General features: G+C 35.1%; 7 protein-coding genes across 7 annotated transcripts; 4 read left to right on the top strand and 3 right to left on the bottom strand.

Annotated features, from left to right (window-relative positions):
* Positions 1 to 967: 967 nt before the first annotated feature.
* RFX1 (Rfx1p) lies at positions 968 to 3,154 on the top strand (the record flags this gene model as incomplete). The annotated part of the gene is made up of 1 exon (XM_071050180.1): positions 968 to 3,154. One exon carries the CDS (start codon positions 968 to 970, stop codon positions 3,152 to 3,154), a length of 2,187 nt encoding a protein of 728 aa, XP_070908772.1.
* Positions 3,155 to 3,942: 788 nt separating this feature from the next.
* On the bottom strand, positions 3,943 to 5,178 carry RNJ42_00009 (NADP-dependent isocitrate dehydrogenase; the record flags this gene model as incomplete). The annotated part of the gene is made up of 1 exon (XM_071050179.1): positions 3,943 to 5,178. One exon carries the CDS (start codon positions 5,176 to 5,178, stop codon positions 3,943 to 3,945), a length of 1,236 nt encoding a protein of 411 aa, XP_070908771.1.
* Positions 5,179 to 6,370: 1,192 nt separating this feature from the next.
* TAG1 (Tag1p) lies at positions 6,371 to 8,128 on the bottom strand (the record flags this gene model as incomplete). The annotated part of the gene is made up of 1 exon (XM_071050178.1): positions 6,371 to 8,128. The coding sequence occupies one exon, from the start codon at positions 8,126 to 8,128 to the stop codon at positions 6,371 to 6,373; it is 1,758 nt and encodes a 585-aa protein (XP_070908770.1).
* Positions 8,129 to 8,472: 344 nt separating this feature from the next.
* Positions 8,473 to 9,375, top strand: DPH5 (diphthine synthase; the record flags this gene model as incomplete). The annotated part of the gene is made up of 1 exon (XM_071050177.1): positions 8,473 to 9,375. The coding sequence occupies one exon, from the start codon at positions 8,473 to 8,475 to the stop codon at positions 9,373 to 9,375; it is 903 nt and encodes a 300-aa protein (XP_070908769.1).
* A 391-nt stretch (positions 9,376 to 9,766) lies between these two features.
* APS1 (Aps1p) lies at positions 9,767 to 10,237 on the top strand (the record flags this gene model as incomplete). The annotated part of the gene is made up of 1 exon (XM_071050176.1): positions 9,767 to 10,237. One exon carries the CDS (start codon positions 9,767 to 9,769, stop codon positions 10,235 to 10,237), a length of 471 nt encoding a protein of 156 aa, XP_070908768.1.
* Positions 10,238 to 10,998: 761 nt separating this feature from the next.
* IRC20 (E3 ubiquitin-protein ligase IRC20) lies at positions 10,999 to 15,429 on the top strand (the record flags this gene model as incomplete). Its single annotated transcript, XM_071050175.1, has 1 exon — positions 10,999 to 15,429. The coding sequence occupies one exon, from the start codon at positions 10,999 to 11,001 to the stop codon at positions 15,427 to 15,429; it is 4,431 nt and encodes a 1,476-aa protein (XP_070908767.1).
* A 2,976-nt stretch (positions 15,430 to 18,405) lies between these two features.
* On the bottom strand, positions 18,406 to 19,170 carry RNJ42_00004 (SDR family oxidoreductase; the record flags this gene model as incomplete). The annotated part of the gene is made up of 1 exon (XM_071050174.1): positions 18,406 to 19,170. One exon carries the CDS (start codon positions 19,168 to 19,170, stop codon positions 18,406 to 18,408), a length of 765 nt encoding a protein of 254 aa, XP_070908766.1.
* Positions 19,171 to 19,958: the final 788 nt, after the last annotated feature.

Raw genomic sequence — 19,958 nt, 5'->3', positions numbered from 1 at the left:
TGTTCATAATATTAACTTCAACTATTTTATTTATATCTTTTCTTTTACTATGGTACAGCGTTTTAACTATTATATATTTTTCTTTTTTATTTTTTTGTACTGGTCTTATTCCCACCGCACCTTCATCTTCGATGTAGTCACTACTATTACTAATGTATGGATAAAAAAAATGATTGTCATTTAGTCTTTACATTTGGCCACGGTATGTCTACTCCTTCTTCTTCTCTACCTCCCCCTTCTTGTTCTTCTCTTCAATGCAGTGAATCTGATCATGACTTATTGTAAAATGCCTATATACCTTAAATTTTACATTAAATAACATTAAAAAAAAAACATACATAAAAAATTATATATAAGGATCGGCATAAATCATGCGCATGGTAGCTAAAATACTACTCCGAAATCTTGTTGTTGTATTGTGTGCGCAATTCTCCCTTCTGACTATTTTCTTTTCTTTGAGATATACGATTATCATATTAGTGTTGCACATCACCACCAAAAAAAGAAAGATATATAAACTCATCACCTAAGTTAAGCATATTATAGTGGTAGTTTTTTTATTATATTGATCACTATTCTTTAGAATTTCTGTTAAGCAATTCTTACAAATTATTGGAAGTATTGAGAAAATAACGATAGCTAAAAATAGATATATAAATCTATTTGCAGTCTCTCTGAAGAGTAGAATTCAACATCAATTCATATTAGAGCTTTTTTTTTATCAATAACTCCAGTTGTTATAAGAAAGTGGTATAACTCCGAGAACAATCGAACTTCCCATATTATTTATATATAATTTAATCTGATTTATTGCCCTTTGAAATATCCAAATCACTTATTGGAAGAACATTTTGAAAATTTATACAGATTAATTTGTTCACTATCAACTCATCCAATAAAAAAAAACCAGCAACTAGAATCGAAACTCTCGTCGTTTTTCTGCTTCTTACTATAATCTGTATAAATCATGGAAACTAAGCAAAACATTTATAATAACGGTCCTAGGTACGTGTTACCTAGGTTTCAGCAAACTTCATATAGTTTGCCTCATTTATTTCAAACGTTAAATTCCCCATTTTCACCAAGAACTCCCGCATCAAATCTAGCTGCAGGAAATATGAGTTCTCTACCCGCCCCAAATATACAACTAGGCCTAACATCATCTGTTTCAACATCTAATACGCCAATTCTGCCGTACCATAGAAGCAATTCCATATCTGTTATAACTGCTCCAACAAGCAGTAATATGCAGCCAAATTTAACCAGCTCTACTAGTAATAGTGGCACTTCATCTATAACATCCTCGACATCAATACCTACAAATAGTCCCCTGACATCGGTGGCATCATCATCAAACGGCCCAAGATCATCCGGATATGGCATATATCCTCTAGTTTCAAATCATCAATTTTTTCCTAGTACACCAGGCCATACACCAAATTTCAATCATAACTACAGCTTTAGTAGTCCTAGAACATCTGAAAACGGGTATAATGTACCTGGTAAATTAGAGCTTGATAAATCTAATAACTCCAAATTCGTATCTCAAAAGAAACGTGATGTTAAAAACTTAAATACGCCCAAATCAATAGCTCTGAAGTTTAAAGATATGCCTTTACAACAGTATGCTAAGGTTGTTAAAGATGCTGAATTGAAATCATTAGAATTAAATCCCCAACTTCATACTAAGTCCACTATACAATCAACTGAACAAATGAGAGAACGTGAAAGACAAATATTTGCTCTAATTTGGCTTCTGCAAAACTGTTCAAATAAGGAGCCACATTCTTATGTTCCAAGAGGACAAATCTTTGAGCAATATTCGATTGTTTGTGATCAATTCGATTTGAAGCCATTATCCCAAGCCTCTTTAGGAAAATTAATTAGAACGGTATTTCCTAATCTCACCACCAGGAGACTCGGTATGAGAGGACAATCCAAATACCATTATTGTGGCCTCAAGCTTCTAAAGATTATAGAAGTACCACCAAAATTTAAAAATATCGAGGATGACTATAATGATGAAAAGAGTGGTCATTCTAGTGTTCAAAGCTCTCCAAAGTCTAGAAGTTCGTTCGACAATAACAATATTAAAGCTCAGATTGATGTAACACTTCTGGATCAAAATATAGATATTGAAAAGGTCGAACAGCTTAAAAATTATTGTTTGCATTATGGAAACGAATTTACTTCTAATGGCACTGAAGCAAATGCAGTCGGTGATATAATACTACCATCCATTTTTGATATATTAAAACTAGAATTCATTACTGAGGAAAAGAAAGATGAACTGAAAAATTTTGAGAAAATATACAACACATACTGCCAGGATGTCATGAAGTGTTTTAAAGATCTGAATTTTGATAAAATGGTGGATGTATTTAATATGGAAAATGCATGCAAAGACAGTGGCATGCAACTTGAGAAATATCTAGCTCTAATGAGCTGTGACTCCAGTGCTTATGTTTGGGCATCGATGGTTGATGTGATAACATTTACTGCCAACTTGAAGTGGCTTGTTTATCATCTGAAGATTAAGTTATTACATGATAATGATGAAAACGCTTTACAGTCTTTTTCGAAGTTTTTTGACCGGTTAAAGGATTTCTTCAGCCATACCATAACTGAGAAAAACTATATATTTGCTCACAAGTTCAAAATTTTCAAGGACTTCTTCAGAATTGTTGATATTTTGCTAGATCAATTTACATTCATAGCAAAACTAAATGTAAATTTTAGGTCAGCCCAAAGAAAAATGAAGGATAACTGGGAAAGCAAGGTTGATCATGAGACTTTTATTTCGGAAATAGAAAGTTGGACTGATCTTGACCAAAAAACCAGGAATTCTATCATTCACACTCTAGTGAGCGCTTCTAATAGTCTTTTTGATGAAAATAGTTCGCTATTGGCATTCTTTAACAGCATAAGTGAGGGGCTTCATTCCTCTTTATTTCCACATATTGTGAATAAAAATCCTGAGACTGCCAGAAAAATAGAAGTGTTGATAACTCAGTTCTTCGACAGGTTGGTAGGCACCGTAAGTCTTAAATGCCCCGAGGACATCCTGGAATGGGTTTATTATGCTAATGTAGCTACTCAACTAACAGCATTTAGTTCAAAATTGAGTCAATTTTTCGTTGAATATTCTTCCTGAATTTAAAATCGGTTAAATTCAAAAAAAAAAAAAGAAGAATTTACTTTTAATTTTCATTCTTTTAATTTTTTAGCAATGGATGATATTGCATTTAGTCCAAGTCCAAATTGATCTAATATTGAAGCTCTCTAAGCACAGAAAATATCAATGAGAGTCTTAGGCATTGATATGGCTGAAAATATATAGCTAACAGATAGTGCATAGGGTATTCAAATAGTTGTATTTGTTTTTCTTTTTCTCTATTTCCTATTCTTCATTCTCTTATTATTTTATTTGTGAGACTAATTTACTTTTTACTTTCACTTTTCACTTCAAGATCTTATTGTTGGTTGCATGATACCTCTTTAAAATCTTTGGCTTCCATTATGTAGTGTATTATTTAAAAAATATTCATTTCTAATATTTTTTTTCAAATTTTATGTTTTGTAATTAAATTTTAACAAATTTATTTATGATTCACAGTATTAATTAGTCTCGGGCTCTGATATAGCAAACGGATAGTAACTAATATAGAGGCCCTACAATATAAACTATAGAGCAAAGCAATACCATAAATTATAAACCATATTAGGAGCTTACACTTATTTCAGGGCAACTTTCGTGACATAAACGTTATGAGTAGTTGAAGTTTTTTTTTTTTACAGGTATATATTTAGCACACGAATAAATAATCGAAAGAATATAAAAAATATGGTAAAAAGGAATCATACCTTAACCCTTATACATTGTACATACCTATCATCGAGGTTAAATTCAAAGGTTTTGATATCACTATCTTTTGTACTCATTTAAAATTCTTTTGCAAAATCATCTTTCAATCTCTTCTCAACAGCATCAATAAACTCTTCGGTTGTGACGTAGGATGATCTGTCGGTCTTTCCGAGAATCAAAGCCAGATCCTTTGTCATAATACCATCTTCTTGTACTGTATTAATAGTTGCCGTTTCTAGTAACTCACCAAACTTAACCACTTCTGGAGTGTTGTCAAGCTTACCTCTTTGAATAATACCTCTAGTCCAGGCAAAGATGGAGGCAATGGAGTTAGTAGAGGTTTCCTTGCCTTGTTGATGCTGTCTGTAATGTCTGGTGACAGTACCGTGTGCAGCCTCACTTTCAAAGGACTTACCATCCGCACTGATAAGAACCGAAGTCATTAGACCCAGGGATCCGAAACCTTGCGCAACTATATCAGATTCGACGTCACCATCATAGTTCTTCATAGCAATAATGAAACCACCCTTAGACTTCAACATCTGTGCAACCATATCGTCGATCAAACGGTGTTCGTACCAGATACCCTTGGCTTCGAACTTTTCCTTGTATTCGGCATCATACATGTTCTCAAAGATATCCTTAAACTTACCGTCGTATTTCTTCAAAATGGTGTTCTTGGTGGTAGAGTACAATGGCATACCTCTCTCTAGGGCAACTTCGAAGGAGGACCTAGCAAAACTTCTAATAGAATCAGTTGTATTGTACATCATCATGGCTACACCACCCTCTTTAGGGTACTCATAAACGGGGAGCTCAATATCATTCTTACCGTCCTTAGACTTAAAGACCAGTTTCAACTCACCTTCACCTGGAATAACTACATCAGTGGCTTTGTATTGGTCACCGAAAGCATGTCTGCCGATAATAATAGGTTCTTTCCATTGTGGCACAAGTCTTGGAATTCTAGGGATAACGATAGGTTCTCTGAAGACAGTACCACCCAAAATGTTTCTAATGGTACCATTTGGAGACTTCCACATCTCCTTCAACTTGAATTCCTCGACACGAGCCTCATCAGGGGTGATGGTGGCACATTTCACAGCAACACCGTACTTCAAAGTGGCCAAAGCACTCTCCTCGGTGACTTTATCGTCAGTCTTGTCTCTGTACTCAACACCAAGGTCATAGTACTTCAAATCCACGTCCAAAAATGGCAAAATCAACTTTTCTCTAATCAGGTGCCAGATAATTCTCGTCTGCTCATCACCATCCATCTCCACGATTGGAGTTGCTACCTTGACTTTACCCATTTTTATTTTGTCTTTATTTTATATTTGTTGTATTAAAACCAGTTACTGTTGTTTCAATGTGGTCCTCCTTTATCCAAAACTACCTCTTAAGCTAATGTCCCCCCACCTTTATTCCATCATTCACAAATATAACTACAATTTATATATATATCTATATATAATGTAATATGTGTTATGTATTTGAGCTTCAACATGAGGATCTACACTTTTACTGCTAGTCTGATAGAATGGGGGGCCGGGCCAGGGGGGCAGAAGGACTACAAGAACCAGGAAGTCATTCCTTCCCTCTCCTCGAAGTTATCTTCTCCGAGAATTAGCCAATCTGAATGCGAGAAAGAGGGCCCAACTGTGTGTGTGAGTAGAAACATTCCCACTTCGTACCCTTTCTCAACACAAAGAAAGCCGCCGATATTTACACCGATAGCTAAACCAATCATTCAAAGATTAATTCGAACGACGATGATCAACTACAAAACCCCTAAAATAAATAAAGCTAACTTATGTTATTTCATCACTACAATAAGGGCATCTCCTTAAAAACTTTTTCAACCTCTGCCTACGCTAATTGAGTCACCTTCTCTCTGCCTGCCTACGTTTCTCTCTGCCTGCCTACGTTTCTCTCTTTCTGCAGTTTCTCTCTGCCTGAGCTAAGACCAACCTGTGCTAGAACCCTGCCTACGCCCTACGCCCTGCGCAGAAAGCAATATTACTCCTTGGACAGTCTTCCAGTGAGAGCTCCCTCCCTCTCTCGTACTGTCTAGCCAGGAATCAGTAACCCTCGTCTACTGGGGCTACTGAGGAGAAGGGGGCCATGCAACATGACCTTTAATTCTCCTGCCGAGTTCACGGCTTTTCTCGTTGGGCTCTGCCCTAGAAGTTTTAGTTTTTTTAGGGACACTCTACAGTCTAAGCAGCCAACAAAACTAACAGAGGGCGGACAACAGATGACTCTCATTACCCGGATGTTCGCGATTTGTTCCGACATCGATGTGTCACCAACAAAAAAACCTTCTGCTGCTAAAATTAAATAAGACTTCGGATCAATGGAAGTTAAAACTAAAAATCCGAATTTCGGAGTATCCTAGAAGTCCGATAAATATTAATTTCAGAGCAATTTATATATTGGCTAAACAGAAAAAGCGGATTAATAGGCACTTCGTCATTAAAAGGCACCTCGTGCATTGTTACATCGTTATGTTACTATAGTAGACCCTTCCCATTCAAGTCCCAGCACTTCGAAGTTACCGAGGATGCTACTTACCTGGATATCTAACAGGTTCTTGTATTGGACCTCTGTTTGTGTCTGGAACATGATCTCGTTAAGCACTTTTGTAAGCTCCCACCTGTCTAACACTTCCACTTGGTCTGTGTCCAGCACAAAGCCAATATGTAATACGTGATCTTCGATTTGGGAGTCTACTGGGACCCAATCTTTCATGGGAACGTTCGCAAAGTGCTTGTCTCCATGGTATAGCTTGATTTTACCCTTGAGATTGCTCACTGATATTGAGTCGTTCTGGCCAGAATTTTCCAATGGTTCGTAGAAACTAAAATTCATCTGCCCATACAACTTGCCAACAACTTTCAACCTGCTGTCCTCCCACTTCAACTTCATATCCTCAATAACACACTCATCTAGCAGATCTTTACTACTGTTCAGTCCGCTGTATCCAGTCACTGGAATGTATCCAACCGAATCAAGAGCTTCATCAAGAAGGTCCAACGGTATTACTGGATTTAATTGTGTAGTATCTTGAGCCCGAATCTCTTGCGAGGCTACATTAGCTTTGACCATGAAACCGATCTTCTCGTTAAAACTCAGTAATTTATTCAGCATCTTCGTTAAGGGGGTTATTCTATTGTTATTTGTTGACCAACATTCACGGTTAACTAATTCTTCAGGTAATGGTGCACCAAGTTCGCATTGTAATTGTAGATTATGTGGTTGATGGTCGTGGTCAGGATGGTAATTAAACGGAACTGTACTCAACTCTGCATTTGATAGATCAATATTGTATTCTTCAAAGCAATTAGGGACTCTTACCTGATATTCAAGAGAGGGAATGTATACTTCATCTGTAAAATTCAAACGATGCCTAAGTAACTTACCCACATCTCTGAAAAGCTTATCTACACCAGGTTTGATCACAACATAAAGACCGGAAGTTATTTCTTTTACATTAATATTCTCCAGTTTTATGTTTGGGTTTGTTAATACATGACTGAACTCGTCGAGCTCTTTTGTAATTTTATCCCAATTGATAATGTCATCCCAGTTTATTTTGAGAGACCTCAGCCTCAATACCGGTATAAAACCCTTCAAAACCTTCACGTCAACCTGCGACCAAAGATCCAACTGTTCATAGTCATGTTTCCATATTTTTTTAAGTACTCCAATTATAGCTCTCATCTTCGGCTTCACAAATATGGTAACATTGACGTTATTAACATCACTACCCCTGACATTTAGACATACAGGTTCCGCAATCCTGATACTGCCAAGGCTATCCAGAGAATTATAAGACGTTACATTGTTAAGGCGGAAACACACCGTCCTGACGATATTTTTGTTTATAAATTTAAGTTTTCTACCATCCTCTCCCAAATTATCATAATCAAACCACACCTTAAAGGACGTAGAGACTTGTAATTCTTTCCCATGCTCCGTGTTCAGCCCCTTCCCATCATCATTACTCCATCCATCTATATGAAACCTGACTAACTCAGCATTAGTTGTAGAGATCATTTGCTCCTTAATATCCTGAGGCTTGGGCAGAAGTGTGAATGTAACAAGTAATAGACATAACACAGCTAATCCACATACAGCACCAATATAATACCGAGTCCTTAATCTGGCAGGCCTAATACCCTCAACAATTTCCTCCTCAACATTACTATTATAGTGCTCATAGCCCTCCTGTGACCTGTTAAGCAACGGAGCTCTCTCCATATCTCCTTAAAAAACACACTCTTAAAATAAAGACAACTAGAAGACTTTGATAATGTTGTCTCAAGTCTACTTTACCGAGTTATTGACCTTGAAACAATATCATACAAAGTGAACAATTATACCTATAGTGTGTAATTAAAGCCTTAAATGAGTACTTGCTATATATAATAAAAGCCCCCTCTACGCTGCTTTCTGAGGAACCTGAAAAATTTTTTTTCAAGCTCATCGCAAGTTTTAGTAGCATATTGATGGATTATTAGCTATTGTCATTGTCGATTATATGACTAGTTTGTAGTCGATTAGGTGTCATCGGGTGCTTCTTGTGGAAACAGAACAAGCTAAGAATGTTGTACTTGATTGGGTTGGGTTTATCTTATAAGAGTGATATCACTGTCCGTGGTCTGGAGGCCATTAGGAACTGTAGTAGGGTGTACCTGGAGCACTACACCAGTATCTTAATGGCTGCCTCTAAGGAGGATCTTGAGGAGTTCTATGGGAAGGAGGTGATATTGGCCGACAGAGAGCTTGTTGAGAGTGGTTCTGCTGAAATACTTCGCGATGCTGACAAAGAAGACGTTGCGTTTCTGGTCGTGGGTGATCCATTCGGTGCTACTACGCACACTGATCTAGTGTTGAGGGCTAAGAAGGATAAAATTCCAGTCGAGGTTGTGCACAACGCTTCTGTCATGAACGCTGTTGGATCATGCGGTTTGCAACTGTACAACTTCGGTCAGACAATCTCCATGGTCTTCTTCACTGAGAACTGGAGACCAGACTCGTGGTATGACAAGGTGATGGAAAACAGAAAGATTGGGCTACACACACTGGTATTGCTAGATATCAAAGTTAAGGAACAAAGTCTTGAGAACATGGCCCGTGGTAGACTAATCTACGAACCTCCAAGGTACATGTCCATTGCTCAATGCTGCCAACAGCTTCTAGAAATTGAAGAAACCAGAGGCACCAAGGCTTACACCCCAGATACTCCTGTTGTTGGCATCAGTAGGCTCGGATCTCCTACTCAATCTTTCAAAGCAGGCACTATCAAGGAACTGGCTGAATACGATTCTGGTGAACCACTCCATTCTCTTGTTATCTTGGGAAGACAATGTCACGACTTGGAATTAGAGTATTTGCTTGAGTTCACGGATGATAGACAAAAGTTCGAGAATGATGTTAGAGCTGACCAAGAATACTTTAAGCCAGCTCCTTGGGTTCCACCTACCGAAGAGGAAGATGATATGTAAAGAGAACAACTACTATATAACTCCATTCTAATGTTACCACAGGTTAATATTAGCCTATCGTTTCTATTTTCTTATTTTTTTTCAACCATAGGAATAAGTAAACTATACAAGAGACATCACATAATATATGAATAACCACATATACCTATAATACAGGATGTATACCTAATATATCAACATCCTCATAATATAATTAATTAAAATAAATCAGCTCATCGCTATAATACTATAATATAACTTATTACGAATCACGCCTCGAGAGCATCTTGAAAATGGGCCATAGCTAGTTTACTATACATAAGGCCTATCTGTTTCAAGGAAGCTGTTGCTGAGTAGATAACTAAACAGATAACCAAACAACACACTAGCACAAATCTAAAACACGAACAATATGACGCACTTGAAGTATATGCTGCTTGTTTCGAGACAAGGAAAGGTAAGATTGACGAAGTGGTATTCCCCATTGAGCACGAAAGAGAAGAGTAAGATAATAAAGGATCTAACGCCTATCATTCTATCCAGGAAACCTAAAATGTGTAATATCCTGGAATATGGTGATCACAAGGTGGTGTATAGAAGATATGCCAGTTTGTACTTCATATGTGGTATAACAACTGATGTTGACAACGAGCTGCTGACCTTAGAGTTAGTGCATAGGTATGTAGAAACTATGGATGCTTATTTCGGAAATGTATGTGAACTAGACATTATATTTAACTTCCATAAAGCCTATGATATTCTAGACGAAATGGTAATGTGCGATGGAGCTATTGCAGAATCCAGTAAAAAGGAAGTGTTACAGCATATATTAACAATGGATCAATTGGAAGGTAATGACAATTTAGAGAGAGTATTAAGCTGAAACCCCTAAACACTATCAAAATAGACAATAATAACTCAGAGATTCCACTACATCATTTATTATATCTAAGATATTATATTCGAAAAGTGAAGCGTTTTCAGGCAATTATCATATTATCTTAAGTCTTAAGGCACTATTATGTTCTTTTCTTTGAACGTGATACTTGCTGAGTACTTCGAGGCCCCATGTTTCTACGAAATTTTTGCTAGATAACATAATTGTATATAGTAAATAAGTTACGATCACATCTCAAAAACCATAAAGGTACACGATTTACACATTCTGACCTTTCTCTATATATTTTGGTTATGCCTGTATAACCATACAAAGATTTTTATCATCGCTTAGTTCAATAGCAAGTTTTGATCTACCAAAAGCTAAACATATGTAGCCTTCGCTAAAACCTATGAAATATTAAGTCAATTCAGTAAACTACGCCCACTGAATATAAAAATGGAATAGGTCTTTCCATAACTATTTCTGATGTTAACAAATCTGGTAAAAGAATGCATTTATTTCTTGAGTACAACGCATTATTTACGACTCCGTGGCCAAGCTGGTTAAGGCGTGCGACTGTTAATCGCAAGATCGTGAGTTCAATCCTCACCGGGGTCGTTTTATTTTTTAAATCTTGGTTTTTCAACTTTGGTCTTCAGATGAATTAGCATTTTTATTTTTAGCTCATCGAGTAATGAATACGATGAATATTTTTAGTTGTTATTAGACAAACGGGGTTGCCTGATCCATAATACACTATCCTAATGCTGGAGATTGTCCTAGAGGGTAAAGTCAACGGAGAGTTTTATGATCTTATTGATGAAAGCGCTTCTGAGGTCGTCTACGATCGCAGTAGTGGTAGTGCCAAGATAGAATTTTTTGACTTACTGCGAATTAAGACGTCGATAGAGGGCATATCATCAGCACTAAACTGTGAGAATCAGTTAAATGTTCATGTTCAAACATTTATTGATGATTCTGATATAAGTGAAGCCTTTACTATCGGAGTTTATGGTCACGATGGTTCACTAATGTTTAATGCAGCAGTTTCTTGGAACAGTAACCACCGTGCTCTTCTAAAAGATAGTTTGGCTATAATTAATGAGAAATATCAAGATTTCAGGTATAAGCAAGCGAAGTCTGGTAGCCTTAAAATTGGAAATACAACATCCAGAAAAAAGAGAAAAAGGAATCCGATATTAAAATATAAACAATCAGTATATCGAGATATAGTCTTGGACCAAAGTAAACTGTGTTATGTTCCCGATAAAAAAGAATGGGATCTAATCATAACGTTCAAACTTATTTTTACTCCTAACTGTGTTAACAAGTTTAATTCTACTGTTATTTCGTTTTTAGATGTTTTATACCCTTGTTTTCCAGACGAAAATCGTTACCTTAATCGATTACCTCACATAACTTCTAATATGGTACAAAATCATTTCAATAACCAAGCTATTATGTATACCAAAGATCGCACCAAGAAATTGGCTCAAACTATAGAGCTTTGCCCCGAACTAGAAACTATTCTCGATGGAAAGTTATTTTCTTACCAGAAAGAAACTGTTTTTTGGTTACTAAACAAAGAAAGATACTTCAGTACAAATAAAGGTTCGTTATCATACATAAATGGGATTGCAAACTCTGATCTGATAAAATTACTAAATAGCAAGTTATCCTTTGGGTACTTCTCCGCAATTGATCATGTTGACTTAGGGACACTATTCTGGAATAGAATTACCGGTTTTATTCTGACAAAGTATCGCGCAATAGAATTACTAGAAGATCAATTAAGGAACAATAATGGGGCCAAAGGTTTACTAGCAGAGGAGATGGGTTTGGGTAAAACATTTGAAATCATGGCTCTCATACTCATTAACAAGAGACGTTTATCCATTAATGAACCTCAGCAATATATAGTTAAGGATAATAAAATAATTTCAAAGTGTAAAGCTACGTTGATTGTGTGTCCTCTTTCAATTCTAAAACAGTGGATTTCAGAATTTAAGCTAAATAGTGCATCCCTTAAAGTATACTTTTACAGAGGTTTTAATTCAATGAAGAAAGAATTCAATACAGAAAACCCACAAGAACTAGTTGAAATTCTAAAAAAATTCGATGTAATAATAACCTCGTACTCTATAGTCTCAAGTGAAATACATTATGCTCAATATGCTACATCGTCGAGATCTAATAGAAGGAAAAATCTAAGGTATGATTATTCATCTCCACTATCACTGCTACAGTTTTTTAGAATAGTCCTAGATGAGGTACAAATGCTACATAGTGGAAGTACCAAGGCTGCTAAATGTACATCATTGCTACATAGGGTTCATACATGGGGTGTGTCAGGTACGCCAATACAAAATATTCGAGATTTTCAGACGGTGTTATCTTATTTGCAAATACATCCTTTTAATGAAAGTGATGACATTATCAAAAATATGGATAGCGAAGTTTTACAAATGGTTGCAACTAAGACAGACATTCCACTAAGAGCAATCAAAGCAACTGTACGAGGTGCCAAAGTCTATTTAAGCTCTCTTTTTTCATTATATGTGGACTTCGATTTGGTTTATAGACATTGCAAAGAGGATGTTGCTGATGAAATACATATACCTAAGCAACATAATATGATAATCCCGTTAGCATTCACTCCAATTGAGTGGGATAACTACTTGGATCTTTGGAAGTGTTTCTTACAAGAATCAGGGTATAACCCCGATGGTTCAGGCAAAACCCACATGAATAATATCTTACTTAACCAGTGGCTTAGCAAATTACGCTATACTTGTGGCCATGCTATTCTACCTGAAAAACATAACTCTAGTCATAAAAGAGAATCTTATGATGTACATAATCTATTAGATATTTTGCAAACCATGATTATGGAGTTAATTGAAAAAATCGATGGACTTAAAAGAGAGAATTATATACTCAAAATAAGGTCTGCACAGTATTTAATGGAAAGTGAGGAGAACTATAAAGATAGTATGTGCATATTAGAAAATTCATACAACGAGGTTAAAGCTATAATAAAGGATAGTATTATTGATACCAACCAATTACAAATCATTGAAAATGCAAATAAACTAAAAGTGAATTCCGTAAGCAATGTACGTCAGAGAGCTTACCTGGAGATTTTGCACCAATGTGAATTCTTTTTGGCTACTGCACATTACTTTCGGGGCACATTTATATTAGAAGTTTTAAGAGACAAAGGTCAAATAAATACTATTGATTTGAATAATGACTCTATACAATGGGAAGACATATTAGGACTTGATATGTTGGAGGAAATCAAGCGGCATATCCCTCTGGAGGAGCAATATTACCAATATGCTGAAAAAACTAGAAATTTGTTACTAGAAGAAAGATTAATAAAAGTACAAGGTACGATTGATGAAATTAGAAATGATATAGGTCAACAGAATGCTACCTATTTAGATTTAGTTCAGTTTGATACCAACAACAATCTTGCAACATCAATGTCGACCAATAATTGTTTCCACAAACTCAACGATATTATTTCAGCATTGAACGCCCAGGCAGAGCAATATAATAATATGGCTGACAACTTGACCGCCCTTATATATAAACCCATTATTAAAAATTACGACCAAAATAATGAAGAAACAAAAAATACTGACTATGCGTCCTCTATTGAAGATCAAGATCACATATTTGCCTTATTTGATTGTATGGAACGAATTCTAAAAAATAGAGACCAGGTACTACTTTCGGAGGAAAATGTGAAACCAACAAAATCCAAGCATATGCCATTTGATAATCTGTCTATTTTACACAAGGACTTACTAAAATCTTTGCTTTATATTTATTGTGAACCATTGAATACAATGTTTGATGAGCTAAAAAATATAAGGATTGTCAACCGCATTACCAACACACCTAGTAAGAAAAACAGTGATAACACCTTTGAAAGTTATTTATTATCCTTTGAAAGGATTTTGGAAGATCATCGTCTGGAAATCAAGTCGAGAAGGGAATGTTTAAAAAGATACAATTTAGTTTACAATAGTAAAACTGAATACTATGCTCATCTACAAAGGATATCCGACTCTGTAACACCACTTTCTCAATTAGACATAAATACGAGTGCATCGATCATTAGATCCATTAAAAATGATAATAAATACTCAGAAAACTGTAACAAAATGAAAGTTTTAGAGTCTAGGCTGAAATATCTGAAAAATTTGGAAAAATTGGAAGAGTCTATTCAACAAAATAAACATGGAATTGAATGTACCATTTGCCTACAGGAAATTAAAGATGGTGCCATGATTAGTTGTGGTCATATATTTTGCAAACATTGCATTCGGTCATGGCTGAAAAATAAAAAATGTTGTCCATTATGTAAAGTTGATACTTCTTTCGGTGAGATTTACAGCTTCCGTTTCCAAAATGGAAATGAAGAAAAGAAAGAAGAACATATACCAGGTGATAAAACAGGCCAAGAAAAAATACTTTACTCTGACGATAAAGAAAATGTTCGAAATTCAATGGATAAATTAGATGGAATTATTGAATCAAAATATGAGTACTTTAATTTAACCAATGAAGTAGAGAATATGATTATTCACGATAGTTTCGGTTCTAAGATAGATTTTGTTATCAAACTAATACTTTTCCTTAAACATGGAAACGAGCTGAATAGAAAAGCACCACCACAGATATTAATCTATTCACAAAATTTTGATTTCTTGAAGATAATGTCTAAAATACTTAACTTGCACAACATTAAAAATATTGCATGTTTACAGAACAACGCTAAAATTGGTGACGCAATTAATTTGTTCAAAGAAAATGATGATGTCACTTGTCTTCTTTTGAATTCCAAGACTCTTGGGACTGGTTTAAATTTGTTAAATGCTACTCATACTTTCATTTTAGATCCAATAATAAACCAAAACGAAGAATTACAAGCTATTAACAGAAATAATCGGATAGGACAGACTAGAGAAACATACGTTTGGAACTTTATGATGACTAATACGGTAGAAGAAAGCATTGTACGTTATAAATGCCAATTAGAAAATTTAAGGACGAAAAAGAAATTCGGTAGTAACATTATTGGACCAGAAGCTAATATAGATATGGAGGAAACAGCAATCGAAGACTCCTCAGGACAGTTAATCAATAGTCGTCATATATGGAATTGTCTATTTATGAAATAGGTAAAAAAGGAAACTTCTAATAATAGAGAATATTTAAAAAAATTCCAAATAATAACCAACTTTAGTCAAGGCATAATTTTCGGTTTGGTATATAATTTGACGATCTCACTGGTCGATATCATCTACTGTAACTCTGAACTATAATTCATATACAGCTAGGTATATCAGCTTGTACGAGAGTTCTTTAATGGCAAAATGTAAATAAACACTCCTCGAGCGAAAAGAATACACCTAGGAAAGCTCAATATTAAGAAAATCGCTTATCGATTCCTTCGTTAAATTTGAGAATCACGGGATTGTGAAAAGTGTTTTTTAGATAGGCCTTGATAGAATTCATTTTAGGGCGTGTGGTCTAGAGGTATGATTTCCGCTTAGGGTGCGGGAGGTCCCGGGTTCGATTCCCGGCTCGCCCCATTCGTTTTTATAGTTAAAGAAATTAATTTTTTTATCAAAAAAATGGTTGCTAAGAGATTCGAACTCTTGCATCTTACGATACCTGAGTGCTCCTATATTTTAATATAGTAAGTGATTAAACTTGAATCAGGCGCCTTAGACCGCTCGGCCAAACAACCATATTAATTAATGTGTTTCAATTTAAAAGAGTCATTATCAGTTAACTTGAAATGTCTTATTTCATAATGATAACTTTAACTCACAGCTAAGTTATGCAAATTGACTTTTTAACCAGCATTTGGAAACCTAAGCTTAAAGAAGCTATCTATCATTTATATATATATATATATGTATATACATATGTGTTCAATTTTATACGTTAATGTTTTGGTTATAAATAATCAGACATGTTTTGAAACTGGTTTTGCTAAGTCTATTCTGTACTTTATACTTTTCATGTTTAACCATATGCCAATATACCATTGCTAGAATGGTTGTAGTAAAAAACATTAGTCGAGAAAAATTTTTTTGGTATCCGCACATCCACATTATCTGAATTCGAGTTCGAGCTTTTAATTATTCGTGCCAGAATACACAACTAAATTTGATGGTATTTAGTAATTTTTATCATATAAATTATTAGTAAGGTCATAACTATCAAATAAATTTAGGAACTATAATAAAGCTATTGAAAAACTTCACGTATATTTAAGAACCCTACTATGTATTTACTTCATATCTCTAGAACCCCGAAAAAATTAGATAACACCCACATAAAATAGACCCATATTGCCTAATGACTCTATGAATTCATTTGCTTTCTGTTTTGTCTCAAGGATTGACTATATACCACATTTTCTATCTATGTTATTATCATATTAATTAATTAATGTACTTTTTTTCCTATGATATTGTCAAATAACAGAATTGTGGTTCTTGTCATAATGGATAACAAAAGAAGATGTCATTCAGAAAAAGCTATTATTCAAGAAGTACCTTTTCGGTAGTATCGTTATATGCAAACCAACCATTGGAATTATGGACAAAACTTCTCTACTTTAAATTTAATTTTATATTTTCCTCAAAACCCAAACCCAAACCAATCTCGATGGATAGCCAGTTTCAGCTACTTCAACCACTTAATTAAAATCATCTAATTGTGACAAAAAAAAAGATCAAGTCTAAACATTTTTTGTATATACATACATATACACATATATTCTTTTAAAATTGTTATATTTTTATTTATTAATAACTATTTTTCAACTGCTCGTATACAAACAAATTTGTGTCTGTAATAGTTTAGTAAATGCCCTAAACTACTTGAGTAGACTAAAGCTACTTGCACCACACCCTGATGATGTAGTAGTTTTGCAGTTTGATGACATATCTGCATCATTATGCCTACTTCCGTTGCAGAAGACAAAACGGAATTTATAGACTTGACAACATTGCCATTAACAATATAACTAAAAGTAGACAGATCACTTAAATCAAGTTTTTAAGTCCAGTAATATCACCCGATCAAAAATTTTATCTCGCCAGAAACCTATCATCTTGCTTGAGCTCACAAGATTAATAGTTTAACAGTAATTGATGTATACAGTATATTCCGATTTATATATTTTATACAACAAACTTTACAACCGCATAATGTTAAAATGTATCTAAGTCCGTCGTTGGCGAAAACCTAATGCAGTAATTTGCCTCAATATACCGCTTTTTATCGCATGGTCATCTAATAGGGCCTGTGCCAAGGAATCCCACCTAAATTACCAATCACAACTTCGTATCAACCCCTCCACAACTTCAAAAACATCGCCATTAAATTCTTCGATATTTGTTGCCCCAGAACATTATTTAACATCCACACGCTGTTATGCAAACATCCCCTCCAATCTGAACCAACCCCCCCACCCCCACTTGTTAAGGTCGATATATGATTTGGATATTCACACCCTTTCGGTTGCGGCCATATCCACAAGAAAGCACCGTTTCCCGTCCGATCAACTGTAGTTAAGCTTGTGAGAGCCTGACCGAGTAGTGTAGTGGGTGACCATACGCGAAACTCAGGTGCTGCAATCTCTTTTTTTTTAAAAAAAATAAATACTGTAGGGGTTGCGAAAAACGCGAGATATAGCTGTTGCCGTTTGGAGCTTGGATTTTTACGTGTATAGTGATAAAATGGATCAGCATCTTCCAAACACCTAGTGGGATATATCACATGACTCAGTTGGCAGGCAGAATTCTACAGCTCGCCATGGAGAATTTCTACTAGTAAAAGCAATATATAAATAATTAAATCATCAACTAAACGTAAAAAAGGTCATTTTCACCTTCGGTCTGTATTTTTTTATCTTCACCAATATTATGAGTCAAAAAAACCTTTTTGACGTTAAAGAAATGCTTTGCCCGACAAATAAGTGTATTCAAAAAACATTAATAGTTATATATAAGATAAAAATCTATACCATCCTAGTACAGTCTATAAAATACTTTATATAAATCGTTTCATTGCTTCATGATTTTCTTTCAATTTACTTTCTGAAAATAAAAATCTTCAATATTGATTACCTTGTATAGTTAATGTTGGTAATCCTTCAAAATTTCGACATCGTAGCTGACGTACTTACCATTAACAGAGTCTGGGATACCGTTGAGTGCTAACTTCGAGTAGACGGTAGCTGGAACAGAACTGTCTACCAACTTGTTTTGTGATTTCAAGTCTCTGAACATCTTCAAAGCTTCCTCATCCATACCTTTTGGACCGACTTTTTCTCTGATGTTAACTTGCATGTCAGTATCAACAATACCTGGAGCAACAGCAACGGCCTTGACAGCCTTTTCTTCGTTGGCTAGAGTCATAGCGAAGTGGTTTAGAGCTGCCTTGGAAGAACCGTAGGCACCCCAACTGCTGAAGTAAGTATCACTGGCATCGGAACTGACGAAGACAGCGTTACCGTTAGTCATCTTCAAGTATGGCAAAGCTAAGCTAACCAAAGAGACAATACTGAAGAAATTGATATTGAACAAATTCTTCCAGCCGTTGACATCAATTTCGTTGACGTTTTGTACTGGCTCCAAGACACCAGCGTTGGCCACCACAGAATCAATCCTACCGTGACCTTCAACAGCAGACATAATGTACTTCTTCAAAAGGGCCTTGTCAGTGATATCACCAACAGAGTAGAAGAATCTGTCACCATAAGTTTCCTTCAAGTTCTTCAATGGGGCTTCGGTTCTTGCAATACCATAGATGATAACATCCTTGTTTAGAGAGAGAAGTGTATCAACAATAGACTTACCAATACCTCTAGAAACACCTGTAACTAAAATAACCTTAGACATTTTTTTATTTGTTCTTTGTTGATATGCTTTTTAGAATAAACTAATTGTTTATGGTATTTTTGACTTTGAATAGAGAGATAGAAGAAACGGTATTTGAAGCTACAGATCCAATTCTTATATACATTTATTTGTCTGTATCTGTATCATCAATAAATATTATGCACTTTCATATCGAATGATTATAGAACCTTTGTATCTTCGGTGTTATGCATTAACGGTGTTATGAATTAACGGTGTTATGCGTTAACGGTGATATATGTCATCGAAACCTGTAAAAGATACTTATAGAAAAATTATTTCTTTTTCTTTATTCTCCTCCCCACAGTCAATACAGCGCAGATCTAACGAAAAAACTTATAAGCCCGATTAGGGGTTCTCAAAGTGGAAAAAGAAAGGCAATTATATACCGACATTTAATTTAAAAAAAAGAAATTAATGAGAGAGTCCTTATAGGAGACGATTTTTAATGTATAAATGTAGAATGAATATGCAAAACTTCGAGATGAATAGAAAAAAACTATTCATATCTAATTATTTTGAATGCATAATTAGATAACCTAGCAATTATAACTCCGTTATCTGAAGATGGTAGGTGCTAAAATGCTTTCTTTTTTTAATGAGCTGATATTCTATGAGTTTTAGTTCATTCGTTTTTAATATCAACTCTCCTTAAGAGAGAGTTGAAGATTTCACCAAATTAAAAGTTTTTGCTAGCAATCGCAAATGCAACTTTCTATAGGAAAAAGTTTTTGTGGTTCGTCAAAGAAAATCTAAGAATCTCAAGATGA

This window comes from Nakaseomyces bracarensis (genome assembly GCF_045282275.1).
Source record: "Nakaseomyces bracarensis strain CBM3 chromosome Unknown Scaff1_0, whole genome shotgun sequence".
NCBI lineage: Eukaryota > Fungi > Ascomycota > Saccharomycetes > Saccharomycetales > Saccharomycetaceae > Nakaseomyces > Nakaseomyces bracarensis.
The sequence above is the reverse complement of the archived record's forward strand: the minus strand, read 5'-3'. Positions and strand labels throughout refer to the sequence as shown.